General features: G+C 32.9%; 1 protein-coding gene across 1 annotated transcript; it reads right to left on the bottom strand.

Moving 5' to 3' along the window:
- Positions 1 to 16,495: 16,495 nt before the first annotated feature.
- Positions 16,496 to 19,973, bottom strand: LOC149233387 (wax ester synthase/diacylglycerol acyltransferase 11-like). The gene is made up of 7 exons (XM_089376724.1): positions 19,693 to 19,973; positions 18,456 to 19,043; positions 18,297 to 18,369; positions 17,620 to 17,753; positions 17,118 to 17,330; positions 16,893 to 17,030; positions 16,496 to 16,767 (listed from the first exon to the last, which is right to left on the bottom strand). Exons 1-7 carry the CDS (start codon positions 19,912 to 19,914, stop codon positions 16,594 to 16,596), a joined length of 1,542 nt encoding a protein of 513 aa, XP_089232850.1. The 5' UTR covers positions 19,915 to 19,973; the 3' UTR covers positions 16,496 to 16,593.
- Between the last annotated feature and the right edge of the window lie 910 nt (positions 19,974 to 20,883).

Genomic DNA, 20,883 nt, shown 5'->3' with positions numbered 1-20,883 from the left:
AAGTCAAACTGACCTTAACTGCCTTTTCTACAACTTGACATGCTTATTTTTTGCATTATGCCTTTTTTATAGGACTTAACAATACACCTGCTATTTTTTTTCCTGTAGTTCTATTTTGGCTTAACTTGCAAAACTAGCTCTTAACAGGAAGTTTTGTTGTGTCTATCTTTAAGCCCATTTTGCTTGGCCCTTTTCCTGTTTTCTACTATATGATCAATCTCTGTGACCATGACCTAATTTATTGGGTGCTTATTCCTTTTTGAGCCATACATGAGCCTTTTTTCTTTTGTTAAAGACTCCACATCATTGCTCACACCTCTACGTGAGGCGACCAAAGATCAGCCCATAGACTAGTGCTCTTAATCTCGACTCTTCCATTTAATTCAACTCTTTAAAAATTATGGGATTTCAGGATCCGGGGTTGGCCCCACTTTCTATTGTTGCCGCGCCCCTGGTCCTCCGATGCTACATGGAACTTGTGTCCAACGCTATGTTTGGAACTCCCATTAGGGGACTTTTGAGGTCTAAAATGGGCCTCCTAAGTAAAATGTACAACCAAAATAAACTTTATAAGAACCAATAGGATTCAAGATGATGATGTCAACCATGGGGGATGATTCACCATTTTTGGAGTAAAAAAATAAAAATATTAAAAAACAATAAAATAATAAAACTACTTTTTCAACTCGTATTTTCCATTTATCGCCCTAAGTTTTTACTCAAGTTTCAAGCAGGAGTACTTGTTGGATGCAAAATTTAATTCTTCATCCAAGGAGTACCCATGTTTCATACTCTCGACTAACTCTTCTACACGAAAAATGAGAAATACATGAAAAAACGTGATTTCAATCACGTTTTTTCATGTATTTATCATTTTTCATGTAGTAGGGTCCATCGAAAGTCTGTAACATGGGTACGCCTTGGATGAGGAATCAAATTTTGCATCCAACGAGTGTTTCCGCTCTAATTTTTAGTAAACCCCTAGGGAGATAAGTTGAAAATACGAGTTGAAAAAATAGTTTTTTCTTTTTTCCCTCTAAAATTTGATGATCTAATCTAATCTTATTTTATTGTTTCCACTATTATTATATAATTTTCTTAGGAGGCCCATTTTAGACCTCAAAATTCCCCTAATGCTTTAACCCAACGCATCCCCTCATGCCTCATTATTGAACTTTCGGGGCTCCATCCATCGGGATGAGTTAGATAGTAGGGTCCGTCCGACCTTATGTTCATTGGATGTTGCTATGTCCATTGGCATTGTGTCTTGATACTTTAAACTCGACACCACCGCCAAATGCCGAAAATTGAATCTTCCATGCTGATTCCTCTGGGATGATGTCACCCATGCCACATGTCAACCTCTGAGTGGTGATATTTGTCACCCAAAAAGGACCAATTATGTACCCAAAAATGTCATATCTGCATGCCACATGTCCACCTCTTATTGATTGATGATGACATCATCCTTTATTGTCTACCAAGCCAATCCTGTGGTTCCACCTGTCCTCTTGGAGGAAAGAAAAAAATGTCTTTGGACATTTGGTTTTGTGACCAATTTCTTCATTAATTTGTTTTTTTGAAAACCATGGATTCAAGGCTTTTGTCTCTAACACCACTTCTAAGCAGATTCTAGTTTTGGGAGAGGTGCACTCGAGGTAGATCTCTTCCATTGATCTACATGATCAACTGTGCACGAAACCACTCCCCGTGATCTCCAAGACCTCTGTTTCTAGTGTCATTGGGAAGCTTCCACATAGCTCGGTGGTTTCCTCCTATAACTTATTCATGTGTTCTCCAAAGAAACTTTTGGGCTTCCACTGTTAGGTGGGCTCCAACCGCTCAATGCATCCTGATGCTTTTTACTTGCGCATCATCTGAAACCTTCGGGGTGCAACACCACCGAGATGGCCAACTTTGGACTTGGGCAATGTGTGCCAAGGGTTCTCCAATCTCCACTAACCCTGTTATATTTGACTTGGGGTCATTGAGCTTTGAATTGATCTATCTTATGATCCGTGAGGCTATTTTAGAACTTCTACACACCACTGGAAAGCTCTTTCAGATCTCTATTCATATTAGTAGTTTCCACCTTCATCTTAGATGGTATGATGCTCCAAAACTAGCTCCAAATCCACTGTACTGATTCTGATCATTTTCCCTTCTTGTGTGCTTGGAACCTAATCCATATTTAACACATATGTCTCCTGCTGCCACATTTTGACATCAATGACAACATATCTCCAACATTGTCATGATGAACCATGTGGTGATCATTTTGCAAATAAGAGAACAACTTATAAAATTCTTAATCAAGGCTATTATTGGACATCCTTGTTTAAATATATAAAACAACATGTTCATATTTTCGATAGTTGTAAAAGCATGGGTCGACCAATAGTAGTTAATGACATTCCCTTGCAACCAAAAGTTCTTTTAGAGCCATTTGAAAAATGGGCTTTAGATTTTGTTGGACATATAAACCCTAAATCAAAGTGAAAGAGCTATATCCGAGTATGCGCTGACTATATTACTAAATGGGAAGAAGCTAAAGCATTAGCAAGAGCTCTCGAAGAATCAATAGTCAATTTTTTCTTTGAATATATTTTTGTTAGATTTGGAATTCCTAAATAAATTGTTACTCACTAAGGGGCGCAATTCTCTTCTAAGTTAGTATAAGAAGTAATGGACATATACAATATCAAGCATAGAAAATGCACTCCTTATCACTTGCAATCTAATGGACAAGTTGAATCAACCAATAAGATTCTTAAAGAAATCATCACCAAGACAATCCAAATGTATAGAAAGGATTGGGGAGGCATAGTTTTAGAAGCTTCGTGGGCATATAGAACCAGTTGAAATAGAGCTACCGATTTTACTCCTTATGAACTATTGTTTGCTAATATTTCTTCTTCCTATTTAATTTGAGATCCAAACATTCAAATTAGTAGTAGAATTAGGGTTAGACTTATCTAAAGCATAGGAAGAAAGGATTATGTAATTAAATCAACTTGATGAAATAAGACAAGAAGCACTTCAACATAACATCATCATCCAACAACAAAGGGAAAAATGGCATGACCAATTCATAAAGAAAAAGGAGTTCAAAGTTGGTGATTGAGCTTTACTCTTTGACTCCAAATTAAAATGTTTCAAGGCCTAATTTACCACTCATTGGCTATGCCCCTATGAAGTAGAAAAAGTATTTGATAATGGATCAGTTAAGATAAGGACAATTGATGAGGAAGGAGTTTCATTTGTGGAATTACCATAGGTTGAAGCTTTATACTAAGTTGGTCAACCAAGATGATTTTATTTCTATAATATTTCAACAAGATGAGATGCAAGTTGTGTGTACTAACAGCCATACTTCTACCCTTCTTCCTTGCAATAATTTAATTTTCCAATATAAAAATAAAAAAATAAAAACAAAAGAATATATGAAAAAATAAAAACAAAAATAAAATGTTTAATTTCCAAAATACAAAATTTTGGAACATCATAAACTTGAATTTTCATTGGAAAACCAAGCAATTGGCTAACGAAAATTCCAAATAAAAGATCCATTGAATAAATTTTTGTCTCAAAGATTGTAAGTATTTCCAATGATGATAGGAGAATAAGAAGAAAATACTTGAAAAACAAAGTTTTTTTTTTTCAATTCTTGAATATATATATATATATTCATTTTCAAAGATCATAAGAATTGTATATATCAATTAATCCTAATATCCTTGTACTACAATTCTAAATGGTTTGATAAAAATGGAAATTCCTTCTAAGACTTCTGAAGAAAGCATTATCTTTGGCCAAGGACAATAATAGCAACAAGCCATATCTTCTACACTTAATGAGATCTCCACTTTTGACGAAATCTTAGGAAAGATTCCAAAAGAGTACAAGGAGAAAAACAATGTTTTAGCTTAGCAAAGCTTGGATTTTCTCAAAGCAATTAAGAAACTAAAGGAGGAAAATGAAAAAATAAAAAACCAAAACCAATATATCCCCCAACAAACGAAGACTCTCTAACTCAAAAATAGAAAGTTAAAGACACTCTTTAAGAAGATTTGACAGTTTAAAGGGGCCTAACAACTTGTTTTCATTTTTAGAGGGACCTATTACTTTCATCTTATCAGCTGCAAAGATCATTTGGTAGTGGCAGCATCAACTTCTAAATAAGAAAATTTTAAAATTGCCTTATCTCATGGTCAAAATCAACATTATTTTTTAATTTTGGACAGTTACAAGGGACTTGAAAATTACAATTTAAAGAGGGACATGAATCATTGAATACTTCATCTTTGAAGCACTTGCAATCAAAATTAGGTATCAAAATACAACATCTACAAAAATAACAATATCATCAACAATTCCAAGCTGTGAAATGGTTTGAGGTTCATATTTACAATGTCACTTTTAATTAAGATTTAATAAAAATTACCTTATGCTCTGGGATTTCAGATAATACTAAATTTCATGGCAATAGACCTAAGATTTTGCAAAAACCTTAAATATATCCCTTTTTTCCTTTCTTTCTTTAAATATATCCCTTCTTTCCTGACCATTATCATTCATAGATTTTATGGCTTACTTCACTTTACAGTTTTTAAGCCATAAACCTTTTTACCACTCTACCCTACCATATGCAAGATTTGGTCAACAAAATGTATGAAGTCACAAAGTTCCAAGAAAGTTCAAAAGAGGTTTTTGTAACAATATAAGGTTCAAATGAACGTAAAGATTACTCTTTGAAAATGGAAGGATTTAGTAATTATACAAGAAAAAAACATTTGGTTTCAATCCTATAATGAAAAGATAAAACCACTTACTTGCAATTATGAGAAGGTAGTAGAGTGAGAAGATAGTTTAATCAACCTCATAATATAGCGAAAAGGAAATCAGTTCAATAATGAGATGTCAAAACAACCAACTTTGATCATGACACAAGGAGAAGGTGATCATTAGAAAATATGACAATTGTAATAATAGAATATCATCCTATAAGTACAAATCAAATTCAATCAAGGAAGTTTTCTATACTCTATCTTCCAAGAACTCCATACTATGCATTCCTCTTAGCCCCATTCTAATTCATTTTTTGAGTTATGTGCTGCCAGAATTTGAGACCACATTTTAATATGGCTAATCAAAATTTGAAGTGATGGTTGAGACAAACAGAGTTCATACAAAGACTAGTGGTGCCGCTTTGTTTCTTCAAGGTAAAAGTCATAATAGCTGGTCGTTAAAGAGCATATAGATGACCATTGAATTAAGAAATAAGAGTGGTTTAAAAAATGTGGTAAGCTCAGTCAAACAAAGAATTGCTTCCACGTAGATGCTCTAGCATGCAAGTGTGATCAGGCTTTGGTTTCAACTCAAAAATACATGAGGTATATGTAAGTATTGCATTGAGGAAAAGGCAACATTTCAGTATGCTATAGAACTTAAAAAGAAAAAACTCCAATACAACCATTGAAAAACCAAGTGAAAAACCAAGTTACGAGTCAATATTTGCGTGTCCAGAATCGAATCATCAACATCACTCAATGAGGTAGGGAAACATTGTGAGAATAGGGTTTAACGTTTGGTGAAAATTGTTAGTCACCAAAACACTTAGGAACTTTTAAAGAAAGAATACTTTTATATTTCAGAGCATTTGTGTCAGAATTCGTTGATGTTAAAAGTAAACAAAAAAAATCCACAACTAAATTTTGTTCATGAAAACTGATTGACAAAGAATGCAGTGAAAAATACCTACAGGAGTAAACTGAAGTAGTGATCAGTAAGTAAGGGGGATCCATATCGATTTTTAGTCAGTAAATATAATCCAGATACTATCAAAATCTTGGAGGAGAAGTAGTGGTTGCATTTTCTTCTCAAGTTTAGGGGATAAAACAGAAATGTGTCTAAGGCATTCACATTTACTTTTTATGCCCATTGTGCTTGTGTTGGGATCACTTTATTCATCTATTACAGTATACATTGAACCATATTTAGGACCTCAATAGCAAGGTAACAAATTTTTCAATACCTAACATGCCTTAGATTGTCTATGGACCTATTTTATTAAAAGGAGCATAACTCATCTAGATTTGATAATGGAAATGCCTACTTCTTTTCATACATCATCCATGAGATGAAATTGCAATTATAATCTAGAAATACATTACATGTGATGGAAGGTACATTGTGGCCTTTCTTTATCATGTCAAAATTATGCATTTAAGAGGGAAATTTACTATCAATTTCCCTCATTACTTTCCTAGAAGCTTAACAAAACTGGCCAAAAGAGCCCAAAAAAATACAAATTCTGATAAAATTATATATCATTATGGGTTCATGATTTTTGTTTTGAATGGGAACTCATGAATATAAATGAAACATGGTCATCCTTGTTAAAAGGACTTAGTTTTGTCAGTGGAAAACAATGTGGAACAAGTACAAATAGATGTGGACTAGTACAAGAAATATGGGATAGGTATAAGAAGATGTTGAACAAGTATAAGAAGAGCAATGGGTACATATGGAACAAAAATCACAAATGCAAAGAAGGGTAACTAGATCCATGACAAAATAGTTGAACATAAAACAAGAGGTAGTTCTACCTCTAGGGAGGATCAAGAAGCAGAAAATCCAAAACCCTCTTGCCATTCCAATAGAGGATAATCACATTATTGATGAGGACCCACAAACCTTACATGATTATATCAAATCACTGGAGTTTAAAGAACATGAGAAAAGAAAAGCTAAAGGAAAAGAAAAATTCTAAGCAATATGCATATGTGAGTGAAGAAGAGGAATATACAGTAACCAAAGAATAAGTAAGGGAGTTCCTTAAGAACCAATCATCAAAATAGGTAAAAATACTTAATGTTCCTTTATCATAGAAGGTGATCTCCCCACAGTTGCAAGCTCTTGATAAAAAGAAGAAAATGATAAAGAAGTTGAAGAAGAGCTTAAGTGAAATGAGGGTCCTAGAGGGTTATTTAAACTAACAAAATGATTTATTAACCAAACAAAATCATTCACTTCTCTTAGAAAATCAGAATCTATAGCAACAAATAAGAAATTCCAAGAACAAAATAACATTCTCTTAACTCATGCATACAAAGGGTATACAAAGAAGCAAGAACTTAAGGTAAAATTTCTTTGAAAAAGTCAAAACAGAAGGGGCAGACATTCCAACCGCCAAAAGACAACCTGGACATCCTCCTACAAGCAACAAAGTTAGTTTGAAATATTTTTTGATAAGTAAGACAGTATGAGGACATACCTTATCTTCAATTCATGTGAGTGTTAGTGTTCTTTTTAGACCATGAATCTTGCTATGGTTTTCCCTCGATTTCTTGTTTTTAGAACTTCTTTTTATGGTTATCAACCATATTTCCCCATGTTTTACCCATTAGAGGTGTTTTTGTTCAATTTTATTTTTAAAAATTTATTGAAAATAAAGAGTGTTTAATAGGAAATTGCAAATTGCAGGAGATCTTGCAAATCGACATTCGTTTTCATGGTTACAAATGATGTGAGTAGAAATTGCGACACTGCTTTTCTTAGAGATGTATCGAGATGGAAAACAACCTATCAGTTCATGCAAAAACAGTTCCATAATGGCCGGCCAACACACAGTCAACTCAGCGAGCTGAATTTCTAAAAATAGAAAATGCCCATATTTTCTCAATTCGTATTAGAGCCATGATTTTTGAGATGAAGGAGGATTTCTAGATGATATTTTTCTATTAAGATAGATTATATTTAACGGTGAACAATTTTTGAGTGAGTTTGTTTGAAAACTTTCCTATAAAAGCAAGCATTATGACTTAATAAACATATGTTATGTTAGGTTAATTCCATTTTTGCTATGAATTTAGAATTCAACCTAAGAAATTATGAGTTTATTTTTCGATTTGTGGTGATCATTTTTATCAGTCAATGGTGTTGTGATTAAATATTTAGCTTATGGTTCTTCTTTGGTGTACTTACTTGAGCATGGAGGGACCCTAAATTTCAAGTATGTGCACTGTACTTTATTTTCTCTCATTTAACAAGTATAAGCTTGTAATTTTGTTATTGACTTTATCCTCATATTCATGTCTATATATCTAACTCATGTTATTGTACAATTGTGTTTTCATTGATATATAAATCAATTCACAAGATAGTGTAAAAACAAGTTTTTTTTTTCCAAGCTAGTGTTGATATATTATTGATGTGTTTCTTTCCTTTATTTATTTGGTGTAGCTTTTGATTTTTACAGTTAAAGAATAATTCATTTAGCTAGTAGTTCAAATAGATTAATCACATAAATAATTTAGGGATTTCTAGTTTTAGATAAGCAACCATATATGCTATATTCTAATTTAATGGAATTCATTATTTGTTATAATCAAATGTGTTCAAGGTGTGCAACTCGTGTGACTAGCAATTCATTGAATGTTCCATACTAGTTCTTGCATCTAAGTCACAATTAAACTAGTTTTATTATCTTTTGGTTTTTATTTTTAAGATCTATTGATAGGTTTTTGAGTTTTCATTAGACCTTATTTGAATCTTGATTTTCAAAAGATTAAACATATCTCAAAAATGAAATTATTAATAGACTAGTCCACTAGTTACTATTCCTTGATCTTTTGGAATTATGAGTTCAAAACAAAAAGTAGGCATCAAATTTCTTGCATAAATATATTTGTGAAATATTCCTAAATTATATTGCACAAACAGGACCAAAGTATCAATAAATTAATGAAGTTTTGATTTTCATAAAAACGTCTTGTAATCAAATAATTCCATACCATTAGTATTACATTGCTTCTCATAGATTTAAATTTTCCTGCATTTATTTTATTTTTTCCTAGGGTACTTGACATTATAAGTATCTATGTGTAGATAACTTGGATTTGTGAAAACAATCGGAGTATATGTGAGTTTGAAGTATTTTTAAAGTCAAGTAATAGTAATTTTATTTCAAGCCACTGTGCATAGTTTAAGCATGAACTTATCACTATGTACAGAACCTAGATTTGTGACAAAAATCCAATATATGCTAGTTTAAATTATTTGTAAAGCCGAGTAATACTGGTTTTATTTCAATTTTGAGTGCAAATTTAAGAGTTTTCCATAATTTAGTAGCTAATTTTAACTTAGGAAGTGACAAAAAATCTAATTTAGCCCATTTTACATATTGTACTGTGCTCCAAAGTTTACAAACACCAGATTGATATAAAAGTATGTCCTAGTTTAGAAGTTATAAATTAGACTTGACAAATTGCTCCATGAAATACTTTAAAATGATAGCATATAGGCCTTCCTCATTGCATTATGACTGCTCCCATAACATTACCACTCATATATCTCTACACTTGAAAGGTTGCAAGTTTGGTAATGCTAAAATGAGTGTTTGACTGACCTTGTTCTTTAACTCCTTAAAGGCCCTCTATTGACCCTTCCCCACTAGAACCTCTTTCCACTCACTGTTATGGCATGGACTGGTGTTGCTACTTTTGAAAACAGGGCTATGAATTTCCTTAGTAACTATGCTACCCCAACAAAACTCCTTACCTTAGAAATATTAGTAGGTAATGATAACTTGATGATGGCCTCCATCTTACATTCATCTCTCATTCACCTATCACATATCTCAAATACACCAAATATTGTTGTGCAAACTCACTTTTCTTGATATTTTCCAGCAGATATAACTTCTTAAATGTCTCTAGCACTTGCATTAGACGTGGGATGTGCTTCTCCTAGGTAGAATCGTATACTAATATATCATCCAAATAAACAATAATAAATGAATCTATAAAAGGGCATAATATATCATTCATTAACCTCATGAATGTAGTTGGTGCATTGCATAGGCCAAATGGCATAACTAACCACTCATACAAACCTTGTATGGTTTTCAAGGTGGTCTTCCTGGTATCCTCTTCTCCAAATTGAACTTGGTGATACCCTAAATTTAAGTCTAACTTGGTGAATTATTTTTCTTTTTGCAACTAGTCTAACAAATCATCTATCATGGGCAAAGGGTAACTATTCATGAGTGCAATTTTTTTCAACGCCCTATAATCAATGCACACCATCCAAATACCACACTTCTTTGCAACAATTATGATGGGTGACCTGAATAGTGAGGTACTTGGTCGAACAACACACTCTTCTAGTTGCTTCTGCACCTACTTCTTCACCTTGTTCTCGTATAGAGTAAATTTGTGATGCAACACAATGTTTGGCAACACAAATTCTAACAATAAGTAGAGCTTGTGCTTCACTTCCCTCATGGGTGGTACCCATTTAGGCTCCTTGACCACACACTTGTATGCCTAGAGAAACTCTTCTAGTTGTTTTTTTTTGTTCCTTAGTGCATCTCTCTAGGGATGACTAAGATCGCATGGTTTTTTCTGTTCCTTAGTGCATCTCTCTAGGGATGACTAAGATCTCATGGACTCTTTTACAGACTAATTTTCTCTTAAAAATAACAAAGCATACTTCTTTTGACATCTAATCAACTTTTTTGCCTAGTTGGAACTTACGAGCAAGACATTTGACTTGTCATTATGTGCATTGATGATGAAGGATTTTCTATCCTTGATGAGACAGTACTAGTTATCTCTCTACATGAAATTCACATCCTACATGTACATATAATGACTCTTAGATACAACTCCACATACATCAAGTGGAACTACATCCAACTCTACTTCATTAATAAAATCAACATTGGTAACAAATTTGATTCTAGATTGTTTGGTTACTTTTTATGTGGGCATCCTTGTTGATGCACCCCAATGGATATGGGCTAGGATGGTCTTGAATCTCTAGTCCTAGTTTCCTAACAAGAACTACAACTATGATATCTATGACCTTGAGTTGAACAAAGCATCGATTTTTGTCTTCTTGATTTATATCTTTATATGGAAGAGTCTAGCTATTCCTTCTCTTCCTATTGTTTGAAGACTAATCATATTCACCCATTCTGCACTGATGTACAAACAATCTTCTCATACGTCCCAACTATTTTCCATCTGATTACTTGAATCGGTGGCCATGATATTTTTCTTCTTGGTATCTTTCTTTTGGTTCTTCACATTGAGATTTGAATGTAACTTCCAACAACTCTCCTTTATATGACCATCACTATTACAATGGTTGTAGTAGTTGCCAGGATATTTGCACCAGTGTGTTGTGGCTGTTGTATTTTTTTTTTCCCCCTTTACACTTTTTCTTCCCCTCATTGGAAACTTCTTGGTGCTCCTTCTACTTTGACCCACTTGATTTCCCTTTTTTCTCTCCTATGTTCTACAGGTATTGTTCCCACACATAAGCCTCACCCACCATTATGGGTTTGAATAACATCATTTTATTACGTAGATTGTTGTATAGACCCCTTAGATAGTTAAGGAGTACATCTAGGTTCTTTGGGGGAGTTCCCAACGTTGTTACCATCTTCCTAAATTTGGTGGTGTACTCCTTTACACATTACCCTTGTCTCTACCTGAATTAATGCCACCAGATCTGTTGGTCCTCAACATACCCAAGGGGGTAGAACTATGAATTTATGAGAGTTTCGAAATCCTCTCACTAGTATGAGGGTTTTCGTGTGACATTCCCACTAGGTCAAGGCATGGCCCTCTAATTTGAGATGTGCAAACAATTTTTTTTTTTTTTGTTCTATGTGGTGAACACTAAAGTAAAATTTTGACTGTTGCAATTAGTGATTTAAATTCAAAGCATCAATCTCACCTTAGATGGCTTGATGTCAACCTTCACTTACATATTGAACATTAACTATGAATGGTTCACAACACATGAATTGGTTTGTTCCTTTTTAGTTTCTTTCTTAGGTTTCCTATCTGGTTATTTTGGATCCCTTAATCTCCCCTCTAATATACCCTCTATGTTAGAAGCTCCATCTTTTTTGAATATCCTAATCTCATTCATTAGGGCCTCCATGAGAAGGCTTACATTATGGTTTATATCTATGACTTGTGCTTCTAATTGTACAAACCTCTCCTCTCTGGGATCTTGAGGGTTACTAATAGATTCATTGATCATGGCTAGGGTTTTTTGGCTTTCAGCTACTAATCTAGATCATTTGAAACTCCCCACATTACACCAAAGAATCTTTCTCTAATACCAATATGGTCCATAAACTATTGTGGATATTCCTCTAGATAGTTTGTCACAAAAAATATACTAAAATATATTTGAAGATATGAAACCTACACTATGAGGGTTAATTTCTCCTTACATTTATGAATTCATTAACTATTATGTTATGCATATAGATAAAATATGGCAAATAGAGAACAATGAAATAAAGTCAGAAAACACAATGAACACAATATATGATTTGGGAAACATGCAAGTACAAAGGAATGAAACCTATGCCTTGTGGGATACTACAATGCAAAAAAACTCTTTCTTTTCTCTCTCTCTATCAACTCTCAGCTACTCTTCTCATCTATGGGACAAAATGAACTTGAATAAAACAGAACCCCTTTTCCTCCCAGTGGCCCAATTATAACACAACACAATAGCCTAATAATAGTTAAGTTTGACTCCTTCAACTCTTAACTAGAATTACAATATTGAATCTTCTAGAGTCATATTCATCATCATGACATGGATATCCTATTTTCCATGAATAATATGGGTTTATGTGGAATCATCTTGAATCATGGTGGTCAAAAAGGAAGGTCAATTTCTAGACGACATAACTTTTGCATATAGACTCCATTTGAGGTATTTACTTTTCCTTTGGAAATGTATCTAAGTGTAAAATAGCATTGTGACGTGTGACACTTATAAAAATATTTTTACCCCATAAAATTCCATTTGATGTATCAAACTCATTCTAGAAGGCTTTAGACTCCAATTCACCAAAATGGGAGCCACCAATAAAAATGGTCATGTGAGGTGATTCCTTCATTTTTTTCACTCCAAAAGCATCAACATGAATGAAAAATAATAGAATGATCCAATCTAGATCAAAATTCCTTGACATGAATGTTGGGCAATATAATTGCTTAAATTGACAACATTAAAATGTCAACTTAGGGTCTATAGACTTCGAAGTGGAAACACAAGAAATGCATGATTAAATCCCTAATATATCATAGTCTAAAGTTAGTAATCAAATAATCAAACTTGACACTTGTGAGAAATTAACACTAGAGGAATCTATCACTGGAATGAAAAACAACTAATGTTATGAAGGTTTTGGATCATGGTTTTTGTGATCTTTCTTAGATATCTTATTAGTTATTTATATACTCCAATGTTTTTTCTTGTAGTGGCTATAGAAAATTAAAGCAATGAAAGGCACTATGAAAATGCACTCCTAAATAAAAAATAAATTACATTCTGAAAACCAACTACTAATCATTGCCCTAAATCCCATTACAAAATATAGGATGCAATCTTTCAATTTATGAGATAGTGTTCATGCTACCAAAACAAGGTTGGATTGAAGAATCAAAGGATTCTAGTAATTGTGCTTAATCACACAAAACCAAGCGCTGGAAATTCAAATCAGGGAATTGAAAATATGTGGCAAGGTATCTACATTAAGATAATCAGCACTCAAATAGAGTATCGAACCTAGGTGTAAAGACTATGAACGAAGTTGATGCTAAACAAATACTATGTAATTAGCGTATTGAAATCCCATTGAAATCGATGTTGTTTCCTCTCATAGAGATTTAGAGCATACTCTTTATTTCGAAGCACCATTGTACCAAGGTAATTGATCTTAATCTCAAAGGTTAGTTATCTTCGTTCAAATCTCGTAATGGACTAAAATGAATTAAACCCAAACGAAAGGGAAAAGCACTACACAACACATAACTCAATACAATATGTAACTAATTTCAAGCTTCAGTATAAGCATCAACGTTTCTCATATATAAAATTACACAGCTTCACTTCATCAAACATTTCGCATACACAATTATAAACGTATCATATTATAACACAAATCAAAGAAATGTAGTGAGGGGCCCTTCCCACTATATAGGGTGCTACTTGAGTTCAATCTTGGAGAATAATTCATGATGAAACCATGAATACCAAAGCTAGATATGTATTAATAAAATCCTGATACATTAAGTATATTAATGCATAACACAAAGAAATATAATTGTGTAAAGTTTGCAAGGGAATTCTAAACATTTTCTAACCATTGTCTAACTTCTCGGACTATTGTATAGTCTTTACTTATATGCATGAATTCTTATCTAGAGAGATCGGTTACACAAATAAGCGTGGCTCACATTTTTCAAGAAACAAAGAAACTTGAAACAACTAGAGTATCAAAGAACAAAATCTCCATGCTCTTTGTAGTTTTCACTAGGATGAACATAGGGGTGTATGCATGACTGTATCTAGTTGTATGCAATGTTCTGATGGATATGGTTTGGCTTATCAAGTGATTCTCATTACTGTTATACATACAAGGAAAATGACCACATTTTGACTCCATCCTGCACTTGCTTGGAGAAGTCTAGGTGCTAACCAAAGGAGGTACACCATACTGCCACCTAGGTCTTCAATACCCATGTGGTGGTTCTTGTTTGGGCAGTCACATATGTGTTGCATACATGTTGAACAATGACCTTGGGTACTAGAAGCCCTATGTAGGTACCAAAAATATACTGAATATTCCATCATTATTAATATTTCCTTGAAACCCAATTAAATCTACTAAGAACTTAGGAATTTAACAAGATAAGAAGCCAGTACCTATTTATTCTTGTTAGGGGTAGGGGTATTTTTGCTCAAGAATATAGGTTTTTAGGTCAAGATGAACATAGAAACTATGATAATAATGGAAAAAGGGATAGTTGGTGATGTCAAATTGAAAGACCAACAATGGAGGAGGTGGGGAGGTTCACATGGAGGCTTGCATGCAAATGGCTTGAGCATAGTCTTCATCTTGACTCTTTCATTTGCAAAATTTACCAGAGATCCAATAGGAATTGTGGGAGGCAGACAAAATCATCACAAACCAAAATTTCCTTCTAATTCTGAGGTTATTTTGATCATAGTTGATTGCATGCATGATATAAGCCATATGAGGGTGCATCAAAATTAGTATTTACACATTGTGGATATCTATTAATAGTGAGAGTCACTCTAGGGTGAGGTCTTCCTAGAAATAAATGACCCCAATGATGAAATGCTCTTGAGGTTGGATGAGCTCCCACTGTAATTCAAGGCCATGGGAAACACATGGCAAAGATGGAAGTTGTGATCACATGTAGAAAAGGACTTGCTCTTGATAGTCTAATTGACTCGGTACCCATTGAGGTGGATGTCTCCACCTCATCTTAATCATTTGAATGTTTGGAGCTCTTTTATATGCGTGGTTTTCTAGTTTGTGTAGGCCTATGAAGGAAAATATTTTTTTTGTTTGCATATCTGCGTAGACTCCTTGGTTGGTAAGCCTTAGGAAACCACATGGAAAGGATGGAGATTGTTGTCACATATGGAAAATAACCTACTCTTGATATGTATTGTATCTATTGTATCTATTGTTCTTGGGACAAAATATCTCTTATTTTGCCCATGCTTTGGTTGCCCTAGGTGCTCCCAAAGGCACACAAGGAGTTAGACAATTTGTAATTTCTTAGTGTGAATAGGGGACTCTTATATATATATATATATATATATATATATATATATATATATATATATATATATATATATATATATATATATATCATGTTTATTGGTAAATTAATTTTAAATCACTTAGATGTTAAAATTTGATTTTTAATTAAATAGTAATTAAGTTTACAGGCTCTCCCTATGGGAGATAAATGTCTGTTTTAATCAAAATATTTATCTTATGCCTATAGATAAAAGATGTTGGCATATTCTAGTGGTCTCCACATCAATGGAAGGAATTTCAAATATTAACTAGCTTGTATCTCTAAATCTATGTTTACATTTCACATTTATCTAATATAATTATGAAATTACCATGCAAATTATCAAATAACAAATGACATCATGTGAATATGTAGATTTATATAACACATATTGATTTTACTTGACCCATTAATTTTAAAATGGAGAAAATGGTAATGTATATCAACCACATTTACTAATGACATCGTACTAGTTTATACTAACAACTAATTTCAATTAAAATTATGTTAACACAGCCACTTTTATGTTTTTACTACATATTTTCTAGTTATTTTTTACAAAAATATAATATGAATTTGTGAGAATTGTAAACATGCACTGTGAAATTTACATAAACAAAATATTTCAAAATTTTCCAAAACTCATACTATTTATATATTTAAATATATATTTTAAATAATAAAAAAAATACAACCTTACCAATAATTATATTACTCAATAAAGTGGAAATGAGAATAAATAATATTGCATGCAATGATTTAGTGGGCAAATAAATATAGATGCTAATTATGAACAAATTATACCAAATGTAAATATAATTGGATTTTTTAATTGCTTAAATTCATGGTCACTGCAACAGGATCAAACTCATTCTTACGAAAAGCTCATGCTTGAGCTCATTCGAAAAGTAAATATCAGTGAAAACTAGCTTTCCTATATCTCCTTCAGATTTTTCCTTTCGCAATTTCCAATAATGGAAGCTTCTTTGATCTCTTCAAAGGCTTCAGTGAAACACTTGGACAGCATATGTGCATCGATATAAGGTTTTGTCCCCATCACTTGAATCTTGATGGTGCCCATATAACTCAGAATAGATACATACAGAGACTGCAAAAAAATATTTCAACCGTAAACTATGTTTAATTTCAAAATATTTAAACTTCGAATACCCTACTGTAAATCTCCTACATTAATTGCATACCAACAAAGGGAACTTTAGTGTATTTACTCACCATAGGTGCGCCAGATACAAAGAAGGAAAAGTCTTTTACTGCATTTCCCTCAATTGCAATCTTTTCCATTGGACCGATCATATTTGATATCATCATCGTTGAATTGGCAATAGTATTGTACAGAGATATGGAAGTCACCTGGATTGTGTCATAAATTACAGAATTAATAATCATTTTAATCTATTTAATTTTTTTTAAATTCGGAAGGAAAAAAATGAACTATACCTGGGGTCCTTTTAACTTCGCTAAATATCTCAAGATTTTTGCATTGATGAAGACTCCTAGAGACATTTTATGTCTATCTATAATACACTTTGCCCTTCTGACAAACTCCAGAGGATTGTCCACTTTTCCTGTTAGAGGTACTGGCACCTGCAAGAAACCAAAGTAATTTCCCCATGGCGCTTGAGTTTTTGGGTTTAGCATCTCATCTATGCTCTGCACGAATACAAGTTGTCAGCAGATTTCTCAAAACATCCTCCTCTTATTACCTAACAATAATTATTATAATAAATGAATTTGAAAAGAACTAAACAATCTAATGAGTAAGAGGAGTAAAGTCAAACAATCTAATGAGTAAGAGGAGTAAAGTGAAACAAATTGATGTAGTTCTTTTCATTCGGAAATATTTTTAGAATTTATAATTTAATTAAATTCAGGATTTAAAAAGCTATAGATAAATTAAATAGTTTAATAAGTTATAGATAAATTGTTTAATGTATATAACCTGTAATCCAGCCATGACTCTTGTGTTTAACAAACATAATGCTGTGACTCTTGTTTTCTTCATTTGATTAATAACAATGTCTTTCAGAGGCTCAAATCTCTTTTCATAAGCATCTTGCAAGCTTTGTTCACCAACTGCAGTAGCCAAAAATCAATGATTAGCTCATCACTTTTGAATGAATTAGTAATCCGAAATCAAAGCTGACATTGTTTTCAAAAAAAAAAGTAATCTCTACTAAATTATGATGAGTCATTTTTATTTAGATTGTAGATTTTGAGAATATCTTAAAAAATTAACCTCATTTTCATGATTTCAAATTTTATTTTATTATTGAGCTGGAGGCTCTACAACCCAAGTATGATAGGTTAGGGTGTCCATCCTTCATCAAAGTTGAAATTTTGCTCATATCAATCAAAATAAAAAATTTAAAACATCTATAAAAAAAATTAAATAACTATACAAAACATTTAAATAATACCAGCTCATAACAAAATTTGTACATGAAAAAATTAAATCCCTCAGACTAAATTTATGTTAAATCCTTATTTAAAATAGATCTATACTGGTGAAATATTCAAAAATCAAATTAAGTTAGAAAATAAAAATTGCAATAAGACCATTATTACTAATACCTAAAATCGGAAATCAAATTAAGTTAGATAATAGAAAGTGATTACCAGCTGACAACCGAATCTGCAAGTAACGTTGCATACCATAGAAAATTACTCCAGTTATCACATCATTCACTGTCTGTGTCGAACATAGCAAAGCTATTAGTATACATGTAACCAGACAATATGAATCAGTACTGCGAGCATATGGCTGTGATCACATACCCCTCCTAAATTATTCTTTATCTGTCTGATGTCCTCCAAGTGAATTGTAGCAGAAGAAAGAGCAGTGGGCATGTGTTCGACTCCAGGAGGTCCTCGAATAGGCAGCTGGCTATCGTCAATCCATCCGGTCGTTCTCAGCAAAGAGCTTATTACATCAACAATCGTGTACCATACTAAAAGTATGAAATACCAGAGTGTCTGATAAAAAATAGCTGCAATGGATTGCTTCGCGGAAGCCATGGATGTAGTATAACTACGCCTGATACTAGGAAATGTCGGTGGAAGATCGGGATTGTCGGCTCTGCTGGCCATAGTAAACAATGTGGACATGAAAGAGATGCCATCTCCGAGGGAATGGTGGATCTTGACAATCAGAGTGGCTCCGGCCTTGCTCGTTTTATAATTCAGAAGGTGGAATTCCCAGAGAGGTCGCGACTGATCGAGAGGCTTGAGGGCCAATTTAGAGATATAATCATCCACCCAGTCGTCGTATGATTCCTCGCCAGCAGGGAACTCTGGAACAAATACGTGGTCATCGACGTTCACTGTCGTCCTCTGCCATCTCAACACTCCCTTATTGTCCTCCTTCTGCAAAGCAAATACACAAACAAAAGTAAAAGTATATAAGTGCAGACTTTCTTTGGGTGAAGTTTTGGTGAAGTTACCCTTTGGTAATGAGCAATTCAATTTACAAGGGGATATTAATAGAGATTCAACGCTAATCTAATCTATATCTTATAATTTATTTTTATTATTATCTAATTTTAAGGTCGAGGTTCAGCCTAACACTTTAAAGTAGTAATTTGATTGTTAAATTTACAAAGATATATATACTATATATTTTTTTGAAACTTGTTATTTATATATATATATATATATATATTAGATCTATTTATACTGTATCTTAAAACAATATAAAATAAAATGTCACAAAATAATATAAAAACGAAATTGTATTCTTTCTTTTTGCTTTTCAGTACTGAGGCAACCGAGCTTATGCATATAAAACTTTTTTCAGAATTTTTCATCATATCCTATCATGCTACTAGAACCCAGATAAAAAAAATTATCATTAAACATCCCAACCTCCAGAAATATACATTATTCACCAGAAAGAAAAAATATATCTTAAAACAATATAAGATGAGATGTCACAAAATATACTGAAACACAAGTTATGAAGAAACGGACTATTGATCCTGCAATTTATAACAATAACAAGAGGAGAGCAACTGACCACTATACAAGAGAAAAGGGGGTTCCTTGGCAAGAGCGCATCGGTCATGTTTTTCTTGGCGCGAGAGATTTCTGTAATGGTTTCTTCAAATTCGAATAGGACATTTATGCAGGCAGCCATGGGCGGTAGATACCATGACTGGCTGATTGGCTGTACTGGCTGCCCTTCCCTTTCCAATTCATGGTCATCTCCCCGCAGCTTCGTGTACGACTTGAAAGCCATAATGTGAATTTAGACTTCTTACAAATAAACACAAAACAGAGTGACAGAATTCAGCTGATCACCACTGCAAGGCGTTTTTAGCAGTGCAGGGCTGAAAATGTCATTATATAGGTTTGAACAGTTGGATATCGTCTGTGGTAGTTGACAAGTCATTTAATGATACATGTTCATAGTTTAGGCTGGAGTTAACCAGTCATATATTGGGTATTTAATGTCCTCAAAGCAGCAAGCCACTTACCTCGATAATACTGGAGCGGGCAAATATTATTTAATGCCGAATTTGCCCCACGACATTAAATACTCAATATATGACTGATTAGCGATTTTCCATAGTTTATACAAACCAAAAAAACTGTCACAGTCTTCACCTGATTATTACTATAAAATCATTTTTTTTAGCGGGCTATGGTTGAAACAAGCTTTTATAGGTACGAGCAATTGAATAGCATCCGTTGCAGTTATACATATAATGGCTTTTTATTTTTAATTTGGTAGAAATTTATTGAAGTTGTAAGTTTGAATGAGATTTTTTTTGTTTTTAATGGGTAGAAATTTATTGAATTTGTAAGTTTGATAGAGTTGTTGGGAATTTATTCATATAATTTAAATAAAAATAGTAATTTAAATAAAATTTAATTATAAATTTATAAAAGTAATAGTTATATTATAAAAAGTTTAATTAATAAATAAAATAAATATAATTTTAAATAAGATTGTGAATTATTGTTATTTGAAATGTATATTTGGATCTATAAATATATTGAGTATTGTTTCAAAATAAAATAATTTCGGTGAAATCACATTCAGAAATATGTGGTTGACAAGGTTGATGTTTTTGGAATCACTCACTGTGGTTAGTCTTTAGGATTAAGATGAACCACAGTGGATGATTCCAAAATGCATCCACTATATGTTTCTGAACATGATTTTACCCTGAAATTTCTTTCTTGAAACAATATGATCACAAAA

This window comes from Pinus tabuliformis, chromosome J, assembly GCF_031772625.1.
Source record: "Pinus tabuliformis cultivar Carrire ecotype Pingquan chromosome J, CPIR1, whole genome shotgun sequence".
NCBI classification, from domain to species: Eukaryota; Viridiplantae; Streptophyta; class Pinopsida; order Pinales; family Pinaceae; genus Pinus; species Pinus tabuliformis.
This window is presented reverse-complemented; position numbering and strand designations above follow the sequence as displayed.

Bases quoted from the DNA above. Each gene is read 5' to 3' on its own strand.
- LOC149233387 (XM_089376724.1), bottom strand. From the start codon at position 19,914: ATGGCTTTCAAGTCGTACACGAAGCTGCGGGGAGATGACCATGAATTG. The intron at 17,331-17,619 runs GTTATATACATT...GTATTCGTGCAG, and splicing joins GAGTCATGGCTGGATTACAG to AGCATAGATGAGATGCTAAA. The intron at 17,031-17,117 runs GTATAGTTCATT...GACACAATCCAG, and splicing joins CGAAGTTAAAAGGACCCCAG to GTGACTTCCATATCTCTGTA.